This window comes from Mustela putorius, unplaced genomic scaffold (assembly GCF_011764305.1).
Source record: "Mustela putorius furo isolate JIRA1106 unplaced genomic scaffold, ASM1176430v1.1 tig00000407_pilon_pilon_pilon, whole genome shotgun sequence".
Lineage (NCBI taxonomy): Eukaryota > Metazoa > Chordata > Mammalia > Carnivora > Mustelidae > Mustela > Mustela putorius.
Window position 1 is genome coordinate 5,880,334 of NW_025421373.1, and position 18,872 is coordinate 5,899,205.

The 18,872-nt window shown below is 39.6% G+C and overlaps 1 protein-coding gene across 2 annotated transcripts in view; it reads left to right on the forward strand.

Annotated features, from left to right (window-relative positions):
• CDH6 (cadherin 6) overlaps positions 1 to 18,872 on the forward strand; it is a 124,721-nt gene that overhangs the window by 58,954 nt on the left and 46,895 nt on the right. For both annotated transcript variants that reach the window (XM_004738085.3, XM_045079437.1), the window contains exon 2: positions 9,942 to 10,298. In XM_004738085.3, coding sequence (XP_004738142.1) covers positions 10,071 to 10,298 — 228 coding nt within the window. In that variant the 5' untranslated portion in view covers positions 9,942 to 10,070. The remainder of the gene's footprint in view (positions 1 to 9,941; positions 10,299 to 18,872) is intronic.

Genomic DNA, 18,872 nt, shown 5'->3' on the forward strand with positions numbered 1-18,872 from the left:
AGTGTTTAGTAAACATTGAACAAGGGCATTTCTTTAGTGGTATAATTAAAATTCCCTTTTAAAATGTTTTGCATGATATTTTATGCGCAATTTGACTCAAGTAAACAGAGGTTCTAATTAAAGTTTTCAAATGAAGGCAATCAAAATTGATAAAACATCTAGCAACCCATTCAAGCACATTGTCTTCCTGTCTGTGCAAGTTTAATTTGATGGTCAGTTAAAATTAGCCTGGATTAGTTAAGATGCCACTACCTGCACAGACCTCCTTCGACTTCAGTCAGTCTCAGGGAATAAATCTTTAAACATTGCAGTGCCCCTTTAAGTTGTTATACAGTATTTATTCAATTAAATGTCTTCTAAGTTATTACACCAGGATATTATGAGAAGCATCTAATTTAAGTCATGAATCCTCTGCAAATAAAGTGTTACATAAAACACATTGAAGGAATGAAGCTATCCAAACATCAAGTCAGGGTTCGATTATTTTCTCCCATTATAACTTGATGTAAAGGGTTACACCTCTGTAAACAGTGCTACTCTTTGGGGTGAGACTAGCATGTCGTTTTCAGTGCTAACAGGCAAATGTCCAAAGCACATAAAAACATATAGATCATTAGCCCTTTTTGCTTACTCACGCACTCTCTTTCTCTCTTTCCTGCTCTCCCTTCGCTGTGTGTGTGTGTGTGTGTGTGTGTGTGTGTGTGTGTCTGTGTGTCTATGTATGTGTATCTGTAGTGGGAAAGGTAAAGGGAGATGGAAAAAGAATTCATTTTGCCTGGAATGCACTGATTGACCTGAAGTGAAAGATATTTTAAGGGAAGCTTCAAACTCCCCACCCATAAATTATTCATACATTTTCCTTTTAGTGATGCTGTAAACAACTCCAAAAAGCAAAGCTATAAATATAAGAATTGTTGGTAATTAATAAGTGACTTACTGCCTCTGAAGATCACGGATGTCTCTAATGATCTTTTTTAATTAGCAAGGATTAAAACAGATTCCTTGGGATCATTTCTTCAGACCTCTGGGTTCTGTACCTCAGCTGAACGGAGGTGGGAGCAGACAGTCATCCCCTCTGACTCTGCGCCTTAGAACTGAGCCACTCTGTTCTTCTATTTAAAAAAAAAAAAATGAATAGAAATTTTAAAAAGCAAAATAAAATGTAACCCTGACTCCAGGGGACCTCTGACTAATGCGGGGATTTACTTAGCAAGTCTGTGGGGCTCTCCCACTAAGCTACCTTTCCAATCTGCCTTTTATATATTATTATAGTCAAAAATGGGATAGTTGAGACTCCATGTAATACTGCTTTGTTTTATTTCTTCATTTCTGGGGAACGTGAAAGAGAAACCAGGTGTTATTTACTGTTGCCTCCATTGAAACCCCGAAATTCACTATTCCCCATTTGAAGATGAGGAAATTGAAGCACATCTTGTCAAGTCACTTGTCGACCCCCCAAGACCAACAAGTACTGACGCTGGGCTCCAAACCGGTGAACGGGCTGGAGTGTGCACCTGCAGCCCCGATGCCGGCCTGGCCCCGGCACTGGCACACTGGCCCCAGTTAGGTACACACGAGCTCAGAGAGACGGAGAAGCTTGCCAGAGATAAAATGGGAAGAGAAATACAATGGGACCCCAAACCCAGCTCTTCTCAAAGCCCCCATAACAACGTTTCACAGTCATGGTGCTCAGATTTATTCTACAAACCTGTGCTTTCTCAAACACTCAGGAGAATGTGGGCCTTTTCTTCCTGATGCTGGGTCAGCATTAGGAATATTCGCTGCTGGATTCTCCACAAGGTAATACCCTCAAGGGCTGCAGAGAATCCCTTTGTTCGTCCTGACAGTCCTGAGTCCTCCTGTCATTAATTCGGGCACCTAGTCATTCTTACGTTCAGTTGCCTTGCACTCCCCGTGCGTGTGCTTCCGCCACACATGCTTGTCTGCGGTCCCTGTGCGCCACCGCTGCTCTGGGCACAGGAACGAACACAGAGCCTCCCTCTCCCCCAGGCCGGTCCCTAACTCCATCCTCTCCGTCTTCAGCTCCTCTGCTGGCTGTCGGTAGCCACCCTCTCTGCCCCTTTCCGCCGCCCCCTCCTGCTAACACGGGTACCCCAGCCTCCAGCACTCCTCACACTATCCCTTTAATTTGCTGGGGATTTAGAAACCTGGTGATAAATTAGTTCAACTTTTGTCTGAAATGAGAGTAAATAAAACCTAGATGCTATATCTACGAGCAAAATACAAATGTGATAGTGAAGGTTATAGCTAAGAAGTTGCCGTTAGATTAGCGGGACTCAGTCCAGCTTTAGCCAGCCACTGGCTGGGCACCCTCGGGCACAGGACCCAGGCCCTCTACACCTGCGTTGCTCATCTCTAAGGCAGCGGATAAGGACAACAGTCTCCGTCTCGGAGGACTGTAGTTTAAGACTTCCAAGTTGGTAGAGCACAGAGCTAACCTTTGTTTGCTGTTCTTACTTAGCTCATCCACTCTGTCACAACTATTTTTACCTCTAGAAACCCGTGTTGCTCTTTCAATTTTAGGGAAGTCGCCAAGACTCCATTCTAAGGTCACAACTGTATTGAGCACTGATCAGTGCTGTGACTCCTCAGGGTAGGGTCAGAGCAAAGACTGCGGAGTCTGTACCGAGGCTATGATCTGCTTTTATTACACACTCGGGGTGTGACCTGGAAGGAGTTTCTCCACCTCTCCGAGCTTCGAGCTTCGGTTTCTCCTCTGCCGAAATGATGAGATTAGCCACCTCGCAGAATGGGCATGAGAATTAGATGACAACATGTTTGTGGTGTCCTTAGCCCAGCGCTCGCCCATAGTAAGGTCAGGGATGGAACACGGCAAATTCACGAGTGTTATTATTTATGAGTTAGACTTCATGTCATCAACAAAAAAATTTAGACATTATAGCAGGAAAAATAAATGCACCTCCACTCCTCATAACATTTTGCACCAGTATGAGCCTTTAAAAATCATCTGCGATCTACCAAGTTTCACAGTGGTTTATTGATAAACCCAACCACGTGACTCCTTTTACAATTTAATAAATTTAAAACTGTTTTGAACTCCTCACATGCACTAAGGAACCCTTGGCTCCTGCCGGCCTATAGTTCTAGCCGATACTTTCGGGCTGCCCTTTCACTGAGCTATTGGAAGAACAGCAAACTCACTGAAACAGCTCACACTGACGGGCAAGCGGGTTTTGACATCTTTCCTTCTTACTGAAGCTTCATTTCCTAAATGGCTATGCATCCCAAAGAATTAATGGAGCAGCCAAAGAGCCAGCCTAATTTACAAGAGGGTGTAATATGAAACCAAGTCTTTCATACATTCCTGCAACGTATAGACATATAGTTTGCTACAGAAACTGTTTAAAATTCATGCTATGAATATCTAATTAAAGGTGTAAAGTGCATTCTCTTCTCCTTCATTTCCCTGAGTAAATCTTTTCGGGAAAGACGGCATCCCCAAGCCCAGACACCCTCAGGAGCCAGCCAATATGCCTAAAGGAGTGAAGCAAGCAATTGAATGGCTTCTCTAAGGACTGGTAGGGAAGAGCCTACAGTGCTCTGGGAGGAGCTCCCTCCACTCCAGAAATTTAAAGAAAAAGTCACCAGAACATCTGATGTTTCAAGTTAGTCCAGAAATGAGTAAGCCCAGATTTTTAAAGAAGGGCGGCTGGTTTCAGTTTAATTGTAAAAGGCAAGACAAGAAATGCATAAGATGCAAACTCTGCCCTAGGATGCCCAATGTGTGTCCTCTACTAAGACTCCTTTTTTTTTTTTTTTAAACAGTGTAGGTCATTGTGGCCTTCTTAATATATCTTAATATTAAGACCTCACATGAATTCATTCATCTTATGCTCACAGCTGTCCTATGGAATAGGTACCGTTAATATAATATCGTTCCATTTTATAGACAAACAAATTGAGACACGCACTGATCCCCAGCCAGTACTGAGTAGGGTTGAACTTCTAATCCAGATGCATGGTGCACCATACTCTGATGCTTTCTTACACGATAAAACAGCTTGGATGTTTTTCCCCACATGGAAAAATGACCTTTGTCTTTATCCTCTGATTCAAGTTTCATTAAAAAAAATTTTTTTTGTTCCAAATGGGTATTTCAAGTCAACAAATATTCCTTGAGCCTCAACTACACATAAAATACCGTTTTATGTGCTGTAACACATTTGACTTTATCTTCATTAATGCAATGTGGGGAATATGATTTTAGAACGAGGGTAATACTGTTAAAATAGCTTCATCTGGAAATACATCAGTTTGCAAACAGATTGGCATATTATCCACAAATATAAACATTTACAAAAAAAATATCAGGCATCATTTGATAGCTGTTGCCATAATGATTCATTGGCACAAGAGAAATGCTACGTGATGAGAGATGCCAAAGCTGTTTGACACATTTCAATGGAGTTCATTACACACACGAAACAGAACCAATTTTACTCAACAGTGACTTTGACATTTACAGAAAAATGAAATGGAAGTTTAGAAATGAAGACTTCATGTGAAATCTCTACCAAAAATTTTAAATTGGTTCTGTCCTTATGCCACCATTTCCAGAAGATCAGCCACATTCTATGGACTTTTTATTCATAGCAGGTGGCAACTTATTCAAAATAAAGTTTCTCGGGACATCGGATAATTGATCTTGAACAAACTTAATTGGTTGTAAAACTCTTCTCTCGGAATAAAGAACATCTATATTTTTAAATATTTACTTGTAGAAAAGCATGTGTACCTTTGGCTTCACTCTGTTTAGTTCATCCTGACTTCACAGTTCTGCTTCCTGAATTTGTTAGGTTTTAGTGGAGTAAATACCAACTTCATCAACATCACACCCAAAGACTATGGAACTAGAGCAATTTCAGGCTTAGAGTTGGAATACAATAGAGTTGAGAGAAATGTTAAATAGTTGTAAATAATAACCAGTTGTTTTCTACTCCATTAATGATATCATGTGAGAAAATGTATCAAAACTTAACAAGGGATTTATAACACATATTCTAAAGCATTGCTATTGGGGTATGCCAATGGGTTAGGATGACTTATGTGTAGATGGTATTTTCAGAAATGTTTTTTGTGAGCAACATTGGGCAAAATACCTTGCTGCTGCATTTATATGCAACACCATTTATTTGAGAAAACAATTTCCTACCAGATTTTAAAACCTTCTCTTACTATGATAAATGGTTAAAGTATATTAATAATGTTGCTTTATTGAATGCTTACTGTGCTTTGAATGCCCAATTTAAGGCTCTGCATACCGAAAAACGAATGCACTTGGTTTAATTTGTAAGCCTAGATGGCATTATAGTATCATTGCTCTGATTAGAATTAATCAAGAATACCAGAACAAATGTATGCTAAGTCTGAATTCTAAAACTTTAAAGTCATTATATTGCTTTTAAGTCTGCCTAATATTTACTTATTTGTTTGCCTGTAAATAGTATAATAAAATCAGTATCTCAAAACCAGATAACACAGTTGAGTCATTCAGACTGTTATCAAACATAAGTCACTAGAGAAGCAATTCAATCAATAGAGAAGTTTCCTAATTAGCATATTAATTATTTGCAAATAAAAGGTGATTCCAAAGTACTCCAGGGAACTCCAAGGCATTGTAGTTTGTTTTCTCATTCTGTATATCCCTAAGAAAGATTTTTACACTGTTAATTTCCAGTAATCTAAAGGATAAGGTTTTGCTAATCAAAGGAAAACTTTAGCCCAGCTCCTGCATTCTTACATATTCTAAACTGGTAGATCATGAATTAGTGAGGCCTAGGTTCCTCCTAAATATGCATTAAATAAAAGCTGGACTTGACTATGTACTCTTGTGAAGATGAAGTACATATGCTTATTGGCTGCCAGGGAAATAAAGTTGCAAAGTATGCAATTATCAACGCTATATGGGTCTTGCCCCACTATCCATAAACATCTTAATTACCTTCTACACATCACTAAAAAGGGGCTTCTGTAAAGATTCAAACTATTTTTCTAGACCAGCAACTTTTGCATATCAAATTTCAGAGCATACAAATGATTGCCTCTAAGAAACAGAAATTCCCTCCAAAAAGCTAGATGCCCGGAAAAAAAAAAAAAAGTAGAGACGTGATCTATTAAGTAATCTTTTAAGTCCGTTGCTAAACTGTTATTAGGCTGCAATTAGGCAGCTCAAGGTTGATGTTTACAGTTTTTGACATTTCTAACTGATTTGCTCTTAGTGCCATGAGGAGGTAGGGGTGAAAGTTACTGTATCTACTTTGTTTAGCCTTCTTCCTCTCCTACTCTCTAATTTTCTGATTCTTTCCTGATTGACTATCATTGAATACCTGCTGTTTTAAAATTCAGTTTCTATGCATGCCTACTTCCTTGTCCTTCTGGTTTACTTTTTGACATCTACGAAAAGAGCCAGCATAGCTGATTACTACTTGCCATGTGGTTCCCCTATATCTTGATTGCTCACAAGTCAGCAGCTTTCCCATATTGGTCAAAGTGGTGCTACAATGGGCCCTTGCCCTCCTTGGCCTGTGGATCCTATTTTTTTATATCTAAGGTTATGCTCAGAATATTTTTTTTCATTGCATATTTTTTTCGTTGCATATTGTTTAGGTTAAGTAAAATCTAAAATACATGTACATCACTCATTTAAACTTCAAACACTTCCCCTATATAAGAAGATAATCATAGCATGTTAATAAAGACATGTTTGTCCAATGCATTTTTACAAGGTCAAAATTGCTACTGTAAAGCTAGTTCTGATTTTTTTTTTTCACACGAATAAAGTAAAGATAATTTTTAAAACCTTAACCTAACAAAAGGGAAAGGGAGAAAAACAGATTCTATGAATGAGTCCATCCTCCTGTTGAAGTTTCCTTTTCACTCACATTCTTCATGCCATCCGTGGGCATAAAGTTCCCACCTTCCCTGTTTTTACACTATTACTGTGAAATCCTGAATTGAAGTCTACACAGAGGAAAACGATTAGCAAACGGCATAATGCTTACTTTTAAAGTGCTTCTATTTTTTAATTTTAAGAAAATTTGACTCGCTCAGAAATGCTTCTAGGAAAATAAAGTATTCAAGCATAAGAGGGACAACTATGCTATCTTTTGCAGACTTTTGCGGGATGCTGTAGGTGGATTCTCCATATGCACTACGTCGTAAGAACAGTAACAGCAGTAGTAACAACAGTTATAAAAATAATGGCGGCTGATACTTATTAATACCTGTCTAAGGGGCCGGCGCTATTATAAGTGCTTTGCACATGATGGCTTAATCCTTACAGCACCCTATGAGGTAGTTACTGTCATGATCCCCATTTACAGAGAAAGAAATTAAGGCCGGGTGAGACCGAGCATTTTCCCAAATTCAAAGCAACTAACGGACAGAGCCTGGATTTAAACGCAGCCAGTCTGGCTCCAGCATTGATATAACCTTCACCACTACGCTGTCCTGCCCATTCCAAAGTCTTAAATGAGAACTGCTAAGTTATAGATTCAACAGTTCAGAGTTCGTCAGAGTTTTTAAACTTGAATTTCACAGAGAAGTCTTTCCCTTTCGAAAGCTAACACTAAATATGAGTGGATCATAGTAATTTTAGTAATTTCGCATATTGAGTTTTTAACAAGGACACACCCTGCCAAGTTGATACAAAACGAGCTGGGTTATAGCAAATCTAGATGTTCTAGCATACTCGGAAACACTGCTTAAATTAGCATCCCTTTAGAAGCTCATTACCAACTAAGCAAAAAAAAAAAGAAAGAAAGAAAGAAAGAAAGAAAGAAAAGAAATCTTGACATTTTGGTATCTGTGATATTAAAAAGAACTAATATTTAATATTCAAGTGGCAACAGCTTGTACAGTTTCCACACAACGCCCACAGGGATCGATTTTTCTTTAAAATGGCCTTTAGGAGTCTGCCTTTTACACAGCTGACACCTCCATTCTCTGAATCCTCTTTCCTGCCAGCACCATGGGGCACACACTGAGGGTAGCAGCAGACATGTAATTCTTCACGGCAGGACTTGTCTGTGCAAATAATGGAGAATATGAGAAATTAGGAAAAATGTAATTTCCACTGAATCAACCTCGGTGTAATCTCTGCTACTAAAAATGAATAGATGTCTTTAGAGGGCTTTTCTCCATATGCTCCCTCAATCCCCTTAATATACCATCCGCGAGAAAAGAGGACTTGTCATGGCCTAATTGATCATCAGTGATTCCACACCTGTACCAAGGCCACCTAATGACAAGTTACGGTTGCCTGGAGTTTTGCCAGCATGACTAATTGTCACAGTACTAATTTACTCACCTGTGGAATTTTCAACTTCCCCATCCTGCTGTCAAGAAGATGCATAGTAATAGAATAAAGGTTTAAAAATGCTGAACACTATGAAACATTTCACTGATAGTCCAGTAGAAAGCTTTCATGAAAAAAAAAAAAGAAAGAAACTTTCATGAAACCTTGTGTTTGGTGGCTATGATTACTCATTGCTGGGATTAAAAAAATAAAAATTCTGGTCATATATACATTTACCTGGTAGAATAATAGGAGACAAGTGAACACATTATTCTGACATAGAGGAAAAAAAAAATGGATCAGATTACCTAAAACATGTTTCTTTTGTCTACATTTACTTAGCAAACATACTAAAGTTAATTACTATTATGTTCTACATTACAAAGCACTTCATTATTTAAGGAAAAATTTTTTTCCATACCAAATCATACAAAGAAGAAGTAATTTGTTGGATTTTTTTCAAGAAATGTGGGAAAGTCTAGGATGGAGATATAGGTATATGTTACCCTAATTACATGAAATAGTAAACCACATGGTAACGTCTTTGTTAGACAATCTGGCCCAAGGATTTTTTTTTTAATGTGAGGTTAGGTTCTTGAAAATTAATATTTGTCCTGGAAAATTAGTACACACAAGTATAGTAGTTGACGTTTCTGGAGATCCTGTAGTCAACTGCATTTACTGTGATACTGAGATGTATTTGATGCACCTGTGAAAATCACACAGAAATTGTATGACCAATTTTTATATGTATACTTGCCTGCTTATGATACAAGTAAAGTTTAGAGATGAAAGCCCAGGATTTCCTAAAGAAATTTAAATAAAATTGCTCATTTCATTCCTGTCTTCTGTTATATATAAAGTCTGTAGGTTGCTCATTCCCCCATCCTATAGTGTTATTAGGTCAGATGACAGGGGGGAAAAGCTTCCGGGTCAAGTTTGAGAAACTCTGTATTAAATGTAGGCTTGCATCACTGTTACAAAATCTCACTTCAGAAACTTCAGTATGCTAGCATGCATTGGGAAGAGAAACAACGCGGGGTCTTTTCCAACGGAACTTGACCCAGACCTGTCTCCCCCAACACATCTGTGAAGCCAAGAGTCTGAACGGACTCTGCCTTGAGGGGCTGACGCATCACAGGTACTCAGTACCTTCTAGCGAAACTTCAACATTACCCACTTTCAATCGAACTGAAAGTGTGCATGATATTCTTTGCCTCCGACTTGTTCATGAGGATAAATATGCAAATGGAATCCGAAACACAGACTCGTTTCTTCTAACCAGATCTCAGCCCACCTACTCGAGAGGAAAAAAGAGTAGTGAAATAATCCACTCTGGCATGTTGACCTACAGCAACGCAATGACTTAAAATAGGATTTTTAAGTGATAGAAAAGGAGAAGGGAAACAGCAGCTTCCGACTCGGCACATGCCTTCCACTTAGCGTGTCTGAAAGAACATTTTCCTCATTTCACAATTGATAGCCAACTTATTTTTGTTGTTTTGCGATTCAAATTTCTGTCCTTTTTTTCCAGAGCTTATTTGCTCTGACGCTGAATTTTAAGCATCTCTAAAAATGTTTGAAATGTTATTATTCTTTCCAGATACCTTCTGAGAGCCAAGCGAAGCACATTAAGGAAGAAAGGAAGAATGATGCTGGAAACAGTGCCCTGAGCAAAGCCACTTCACGGAGCAGGGTACCCACCACCCAGAGACCGGACTGAGTCATCAGAATGAGAACTTACCGGTACTTCTTGCTACTCTTTTGGGTTGGTCAGCCCTACCCAACTTTCTCAAGCCCGTTATCTAAGAGGACTAGCGGTTTCCCGGCAAAGAAAAGGGCCCTGGAGCTCTCTGGAAACAGCAAAAATGAGCTGAACCGTTCGAAAAGGAGTTGGATGTGGAATCAGTTCTTTCTCCTGGAGGAATATACGGGATCCGATTATCAGTACGTGGGCAAGGTAGGATTCCACTGGGCACTTTGACGTTCTGGTTTTAAAGCCTGAAGAAATTACTTCTAATAAATAGGGAGGATGTGAACTATTCCCCAGGACAGTAAGAATTGTTGCTTCTCTGGTAAGACTTTTTTTTTTTTTTTTCCACTTGAGTAGTTTCGGGAGGAAGACTGTAGCAAGAAGTTGAGAAATGTTAGCAATGTAACAAAGAAAGAAACGCTTCCTTCCGTTGAGAAAGAAACGCCCACAACCATCCACATAGGATTATCATAAATCCTTTAATTTTTACTTTAGCTTGAAAAATGTGGTCTGGCTATTCTATCAAGTAGGATGTATTAAAAATAGGAATAGAGCGATTAAGCTGTAAGGGAAGGAAGGTTCCTTTTTTCTCGTTCTGAAAGCAAATATTTTGAGCGTCAGTCCTTTGGCCAGGTTCAAATTAACTACTTCTTAACACGGCTCCCCGACCGTGCCATCCTTTCCGTGACCAAATGGAGTCCTTTGTCCTCAAAAGCCACCACCTGCCTCCGATTTGGTTGCTGTACTATTGCTGCTGCTGTGGGGTTTGTCTCGTCTCAAATAAATGAGCAAGAGCCAGGCATTCAAAAGCTTGTGATTTAATTGCGGCAAGGTTCACAAGAGAGAAAAATGGCTATGGAGGGGTGCTATTTCCAAATATCATCTGACCATTTTATTGACTCTAGAAAGTAGAATGAGGAGGCATCACTTGTGATAGCCCTCAGAGATTACTGGAGCCGAGTCAGGGAAACAGCTCGGTTCTACTGTCTTCATGCGTTTCTCGGAAATTTTATCATCAGTTACGTTCTTGCTGCAGACGATATGCATACTGCAACGATGGGGAAAAAAATAGAGACACGGAGTTGTACTTTGTAGGTTCTGTGTTTCAAAATATAGTATTGGTAAGAAGAGTAATTGTCACATACCCTTCATACAGAGAATGAACATAATGGAAATGATAAGATGTCTTTGTTTATGATTACAGCTATGATTTTGAAATGGCTACATCAGGTAGCATGAATTTTGCAGATTCCAAGGGCTGCATGTTCACATTTCAATCTGTTACCAAATATCCCTAAATAAGAAGGTGTGAATATTCTCTTTAAGTATTAACCACTCCAAATGAAGGAAAACCATCCATAGCTTGGGCTGAGGTAACCAGGCATTGTTCCAATGAATGAATTATTAATGTGGAATAAAGTAGGAGAGGAAGTATTCAGTGAAGGGGTGAACATCAACACTGATCCCCAAGGGGTTAGCCTTGTATTTGATGTGAAATCCACACGCTGTGTGAAGGCTGAAGAAAGATAGTCCCCTTCTTTATACTTTACCCCATTTCCTTGTGAAATCTGACAGGCAGGAACTATATTCATAGAGTAATGGTTGTAAATAATGATAATCATCTTACAATCTTTAAAACACTTTCTACAATGCGAATAACACTATTGTCATAGAAGATTAAATTGTTTTAAATGCTTTGTCTAAATAATTGAGCCCCCTGCCTTTTTTTTATTTTTTTCTTTCTGCTTTTTCTTCTAAAGTTGTGATGTCAGTTGTTATCAAAACTACTTGAGTTCTTAAAGAAAGGCTAGGATATTTCAGGATACTAGAAGCGGAAATAGATAAAACTGCACCAAAATCAGTTTTACCATGATGATTATGAGAGGTAATATTGCCACGAGGAAAAGTTTCTCGAGCTGTGGACTCAAGCAGATAGATCTGACGCCCCATCGATGCCCTGCCATTCGTGTGGCCCAGGGCAGGTTGTTAACCTGCCCAGGCTTTTGTTTCTTCATCTAGAAAATGCAGGCAGCAGTGCCAACCTCATGGAGTGGCAACCTCATTAAAGTGAGACAAGAACTAGGGACTGGCACACAGTAGGTGCATAAAGATGCTCTTTATATGGGTGAGAATACCCATTGGTTACGCTCTTAATAATAATCTATCTGTAATGCACTGAAGCAGAGTACTGATTTCTGTATCATTGCAGAAGTAAAAGGAGGAAATTACGGGATCTCTCAGTGGGTGAAAAAGTAGAGGATGGTGGCAAAACTCCCTTCCCAATCAGAGCTTCCATGCAACCAGGTGGAGGTAGATATTTTATTGGCAGCTAGCTGTATTTCCCTACTTCACCCCCACCTTCTTGAAAGGGTGACACATAAAGGAGTATCTGTTGGAAAAAAATAAATAAGGCAAGGGCAATCATTGAAGTAGTCATGGTCCCCGCATGGCTATGACAGATGTGTAAAGAGGTGTTTTTGCTCTGTTAATAATAGGGCATGTCCCCAAATCTATCTTTGGCGTTATGTTTTATCAACATGAGAAAGGATTTGAGTGTAATGTGTTTTTAGCACAATTAAAAATAGACCCAAAAAAGTTTGAGTAAAAAAAAAAAAAAAAAAAGTTTGTTGTTCATGTGGCAACAAGTTGGTCCACTTTTAAAAAGCTCTGAAACAAAACAGACACCTGATGCCGGGAAGTGGATTCACAAGGTTAAGAAATTTTTGGAACAGGACGAGAAAAAACAAGATTAGACTGCAGCAGAGGTTCCAAAACATTCTTGGTTCACAGAGCCCTTCTTATCTCAAGAATTGTTTTCACAGTGCGCTTAGGACGCAAGAAATAGATCCAAACACCTTAATAGGTATTTATATTCTAAAAAATAAGTAGCTCTTTGAAAAAAAAATACACAGCAATTAATAGAAAAAATAACCCCAGTTCCTTACTTACAGAATGTGGGCATCTGGTGGGCACTGTACAACTTCTAAGATTGGACACTGCCCCTCGTTTCCTTTCCATATTGATTTTGCACTCACTTAACACAAATACTATGCGGAACCCAGCTTTACAGACATATGACATCATCGAAAGGAGTGTAGCACCACCTACTGTTGAAACTGTGAACTACCCTGAACTAGTAATTCACAAGGAGTCTGACAGAGCCCAAGTGTTTCTGCATTTCCCTTGAAATTTTAAAAATGCTTCCTGGTACCAGGGTGGGCTCCCCAGGATGCCTCGGTCTGCGCTCTGGAAAGCCCTGGACTGTAGCTGTGTGGGCACTTAAAGGTGTACAAAGACCAATAGAACTTTAAAACCAGCGATTAGCCTAATTAAATAACAATTACTTTGAGTCTGTCCTTGGGTCCTGAAAGGAAAAAGATTGATCTGTACTTGGAAGGGACAGAAGCTTTCACAGAAGAAAAGTCATGCCTCTGAGCAAGTAGCGCTTAAAGTGGAAGAAAGAAGTTTTTACACGATAAGTATCTGTTTCTATTTTATTTGTGTTCACTGGTTTCCATGATCTGTGGGAAGTCTCTAGCGTTGACCGTGATGAAGGTGGAGTGAGGAAAATGTGAGAATGGGTGGGAGAAAAGGGCTGTCAGGTGTCAAGGGAGAAAAGAGGGAGGGTCACAGCGCCACCGAGGAGCAGAAGACACACCACTGAGGCTAGGCTAACAATAAAGGGAAGAGACAAGATAACGCTTAAAACATGGAACACAAGCCAAGGCGACAAGACATCCCTCCTCTAGCCTTCTGAAGGCTCTCCAGCATTTCACTGTGTCCTGCGGCCCCGAAAGATAAACGCAGAAACGTGAACTCAGCCGGGCAGAGGCCGGAAGGATACACTTCCTGTGAGTAAGAGTGGGGAAGGCCGATTCTACTGAAATATTGACAACCCAGATTCTGATTTATGAGAAAAGTCTCAGCACCTCTACTCACCTAAAGATGGTGGTGGTGGGTCTGGGTAACAGGGAAGGAAAGAGTTGTCCTGTACTCGGTAAGAGCTTGTGGGCTTAAGAAACAGATCCACATACAGATGGTGGTTTTTCTAAAATGCCGGACCATCTGGGGCAACTTTTAGCTGATTTAGCATAGGCAGCACCTGTGTCACCAGAGCGCTTCTTGGAAATGCAGAATCTTGGGCCCTCCCTGAGATCTATGGAATCGTACTCTGCATTTCAATGAGAGCCCCCAGTGAATTGTATGCATATTAATGTCTGAAGAGTAGAGGCTTTTAAAAATACCTTGGCCCTGGTCTCACCTTCCCAGAGATTCTGTCTTACTTGGTTTTTGATTATTGATGATTCTAATATGCGCTGGCATTTGAGAATCACGGCCTTGGCAGTGTACGACTGGCAGTGATTAGAACAAATCGTGGCATGTTCAGTGATGAAATGGGCGTCCAGGAAGTACTGCTGGACACAGAAAGGAGAGGGGTCAGCTGGGCTTGGGGCTGAGCAGAGCTTCCCCCAGGGGGTGATAATGTTGGAAGCACTCTTAAAGGAGCAGCAGGTGTGAGCGCACACACCGCAGAGGGAGAATTAGCAGGACTTCCCAATTTATTAGATGCAGAGAAGTTCGAAGAGTCGGGGATTTCAAGACTGGACAGTCAGGAGAGTGGAAGTATCGCTATTCCTGGCACAGGAAATGGAAAGATACATGTGTTCTTGTCAAGGGGGGATGGGAAGAGTATTTGATATTACACGAAATCCACCCCGGTTATCTTTGGTTTCTGTAAACTTAATAGGAAAGTAAGGAGGAAGCGTCATCATCTCACATTTGCAGAAAACCCTTGCCAGCTTTGCATAATGTAGCAATTCCCTGATGATGATTCATATATAATCTAAGATTAAGTTCAATAAGAAAAGAAGAACACAGGTAGACGGAGATTAGATTTTGATGACGGGCACTCATTAACACAAAGATGAATATATTTAAAACCGCAGAACTTTTTGCACAGTTTCAGGCAAAAGGTTTGCACATGATCATACAACAGCCCATAGCAACGTTGATTTCCCTTGTCTCCTGCATTTTATCCTTTACAATGCTCTCCTTCCTATGCTCTCCTTCTACACAATGGATACATAAGACGAATCTCCATTAGAAGCCTTTGAGGTACTTCTATTTTTAGTAGCATACCAGGAGATCTGTTTTTAGGAACGTGACAAACTGTCTATTTTCATAGATATTTTCTGATGTTACCTTTTTGGAAGTTGGTGAGGATTTTCTCTTGTGGAATTTTCCCAAAAAACAGATACGCTGTGCTTTTTTAAACATCATGAAAACGGGGGTTCTATTTGAGGCTCTATCGCACAGGTCTTCCTAACACGCCTTCCTCTTGAGTCTTTAAAATTAATGTCTACCCAATTCAACAAAGCCACTCATCTCAGGATAATCAGCCGGTAATGTTTTAACGGCCCATGAAAATGAAAGTTGTCAGCCACACACACCTTTAAAATTAGGAATGAACAATTATTTGTTCCTATAATCACATGATCTGAATTGGGTACACATGAAGCAATATTATATTCACTCTGGAAGACCATTTAAAAGATGCTATTATTAAAATATTGCTTTCTTGTATTCCAATTTTTTTTCTGAAAAGAACATAAGTTTAAGAGTAGAAACCTCGCGGTGCTAATTTGAAGGGGGATTCAGAGAGTCATTTAATCACTGTCACTTCAAACAGCAGCAGCAGATTAAAACATCAATATCGTCACAGCCAGCATGTCCTGAGCCCTACTCCGCTCAGTGCTTCAGGTATCTTTATCTCATTGGGTCCTCACAGCAACACTAATGCTGAGGTAAGATTTATAGCCCCGTTTTACAGTTGAGTAAACCAAGGCTCAGAGCACTCAAATATTTCCTCCTAAGCGCTCAGCCTACTAGACTTTGCACTCAGCTTCCGTCTCACCTTGTAACTGCTCTGTTATATTCCTTCCCCGGGATCTCCACTCCTTCACAGAGCCATTGCAAGGCACAGATTAAAAAAACATTTCCAGAACCTGCTTTGGCATTCAGAGATAGCATGTGGCTCAAAGCCACAAATACCTGCTGGGAACCTGCTGTGTAAAACCCAAGGGGAGATAGAAAAAAAAAAATTAAGACTAGTATTAAAGAGCTACCCAAATATGTTTTCATTACCACTATGAACATTCCTTTTACTTTTTCTGGAATACATCAGTGATATTCAAAATAGTTACATGTGCGCATTTTAAAATTAGATATGCAATTAGCAGTCTTTTTGGTCATCATGATGAAAATGTGTCTTTGCTTTTTATTTCCCTTGATAACCTCTAAACTTCTATTCTGGTTCAATGCCCTGCAATAATCTTTTCTCCCTGAGTCAGGACAAGCGCCTTGGGCACATCTTTCTTCTTCATCATTTAAATTTAATGCTCAGTCATTTAACATTTTTATATTTCAATTGGTTAGTATATTTAAGAGACCATGCACTGGCTGGTTGAATGTACCTTAAAAAAAAAAAAGTTTTAAAAAGTAACTTCCCGACTGCCAATATTGGCAGTAATCCTCATTATGTTTCCACTGCCGCCAACTGATATCCCTTTCTTAATGGCAAAGGCTCCAGTTTGCTATTTGATGCTAAGAAGATGTCCCGTGTGACAGCAATTCCCTCAGTCTTCAACGTTCCCTCTCTGCACAGTTGCTCATGTGGAGAGCAGAACCGTTAGAAGGTCTGACCTTGGTCATAAACCCAAAGGCAACAGTTGGATTGCCCGGTCACAAAAGCAGAGTAAAATTTAGAAAGGCAAAGAAAAAGAAGGTCCCAATCCCAAATCCTCCAACTTCCATGTCATTATGTCTGTGGAATCCTATATCCTCCTGCTTGTAATGCAATTTGTGGAACAAAATGGAGGGATCAAGGTGAATAAAAGAGAGTTAAGGATTCAGATCCTTTTTGTTCACACTGATCTGTATTACCTTCATGCTCCACAAACCGAACAGTTCTAGAGGTTGTTGGAAAGTTATAGACACTCTGCATGTTCATTATAAAAATCCCCGCCCATCTCTACTACAGACATTGCTAAGTATTTATTTACGGATTACCTTAACTTGTTTGTACTATTATTAAACAATATAGATGCTTGGTTTGCACCAGAATGTTTTCGGTTTTTGTCGTATTATGGGTCCACCATAGGAGATGGCAATATAAATACGCAAAATGCCAACATTCCAATGAACATTTCTTTTCATATCAAAATCTTTAATTATCATCATCCTTAATTAATCGAATAATCCTTAATTATCAAATAAACTTTATTCCAAAAATCAGATAAATATCCCTGACTTATTGGTAATCAACAGTCAAAAGATACATAAACCACTGATTTTTTTTAATCTCCATTGATTTGAGTGACAGTAATTTAAATATGAGAAGCCAAGAATATATTGTCACCAGAATTATAAGTTTAAACTTAAGAAGGCCTTATCTCTCCCATTAAAATGAAAGGTTGTCTTCCTTATGCTCTACCCTCTTTTATCAAAAATAAACAAGATTTTTTTGATAGGAGTTCTCCCTTTGATAACCTTCATCAAATCTGACATTATGTTTAGATGTTAATGTGTCACCGGAATCGAAAGAAGGCATCTTCTGTTGTGTAGATGTGGGCTGCTGGTAGCAAATTCCATCTTCCTATAAGCTTTTATGTTGTCAATTATTACAATGACCATGTAATAGAATCCTCATGAGCATGCTAAATATATCGGTATTCTTCGCAAACCTATCTTTCCATCTGGAATTAGAGAAGAGATTGAAAGAAAGTACAGAACTCCCCTAAGACAAAGAGGTTTTTTTCTTATTGCTCTTTTGATAAATAAGTAGAAGCGATAGATATTCTCAAAGGTCAAGGTGAGGAATCAAATTTGAAATTACGTGACCTGGAATAGAGAAAAGCAGCATGCCACAATATTTCTCCAGGAAAATAGTTACGGTTTCTTCCAGTTTTCCATTCACGGAGAATACATACACACACACACAAGAAAAGAGAGGCATCTTAAAAGATTAAAATGTATAGATGTGTGAACTATATGAATAAATATTTGAGGTGAATTGGTATGTTTCAGAAGACCCGAAGGCAGTAATGGGGCATAACAAAAAGCTTGAAATATCAGTGTGAATGTGGGATTTAATGGTGACTAGAGGACACTGAGATTGGAGTTAAGAAGGCAGTTGAAGACGTTATCTCAGCTAAGACATTTTTGAATAGATCTGAAGAGAAAATGCTTTTCATTCATTCGACAATTACGCACTGGAGAGTGTTAAGTTAATAGCCGAGGAGGCTGCGTGTGTCGGCGCCCCAGCTACACTGTGACCACCTGCGTAACACTGGGCAAGTTATTTAACCTCCCTGCGCCCCATTTCTTCTGCTGCTACATGAGGGAGTAAGAAAGTTACTGAGGTGAGGATTTAATAAATTAATACACAAAAAGAGCTGAGAACAGGGTCTGGCATATCATACTCACAAAGGGAAGCCCGTCTAAGAAGGGAAGGCCCCCTGCAATCAGGTGTGCCCTCAAAGCACGGGAACAGCGAAGGGAAGGAAGAACCAAAGGTGCCCTGGGGATTGTTCCCCTAATGTTCAGACTCCTTCCGTGAAATCAAGTATGACGGGCCAGAAGACGGGGCCAAGCAGCTAAGGCAGCTGCAGATGTGACTCATAACGGCAATTCAGAGAACTACGCATATATAAAAATATGGTCTTCCTTATTATCCCAACCAAACTAAAAATAAAATGTGCACTACTCTTCACGCTGCTTGAT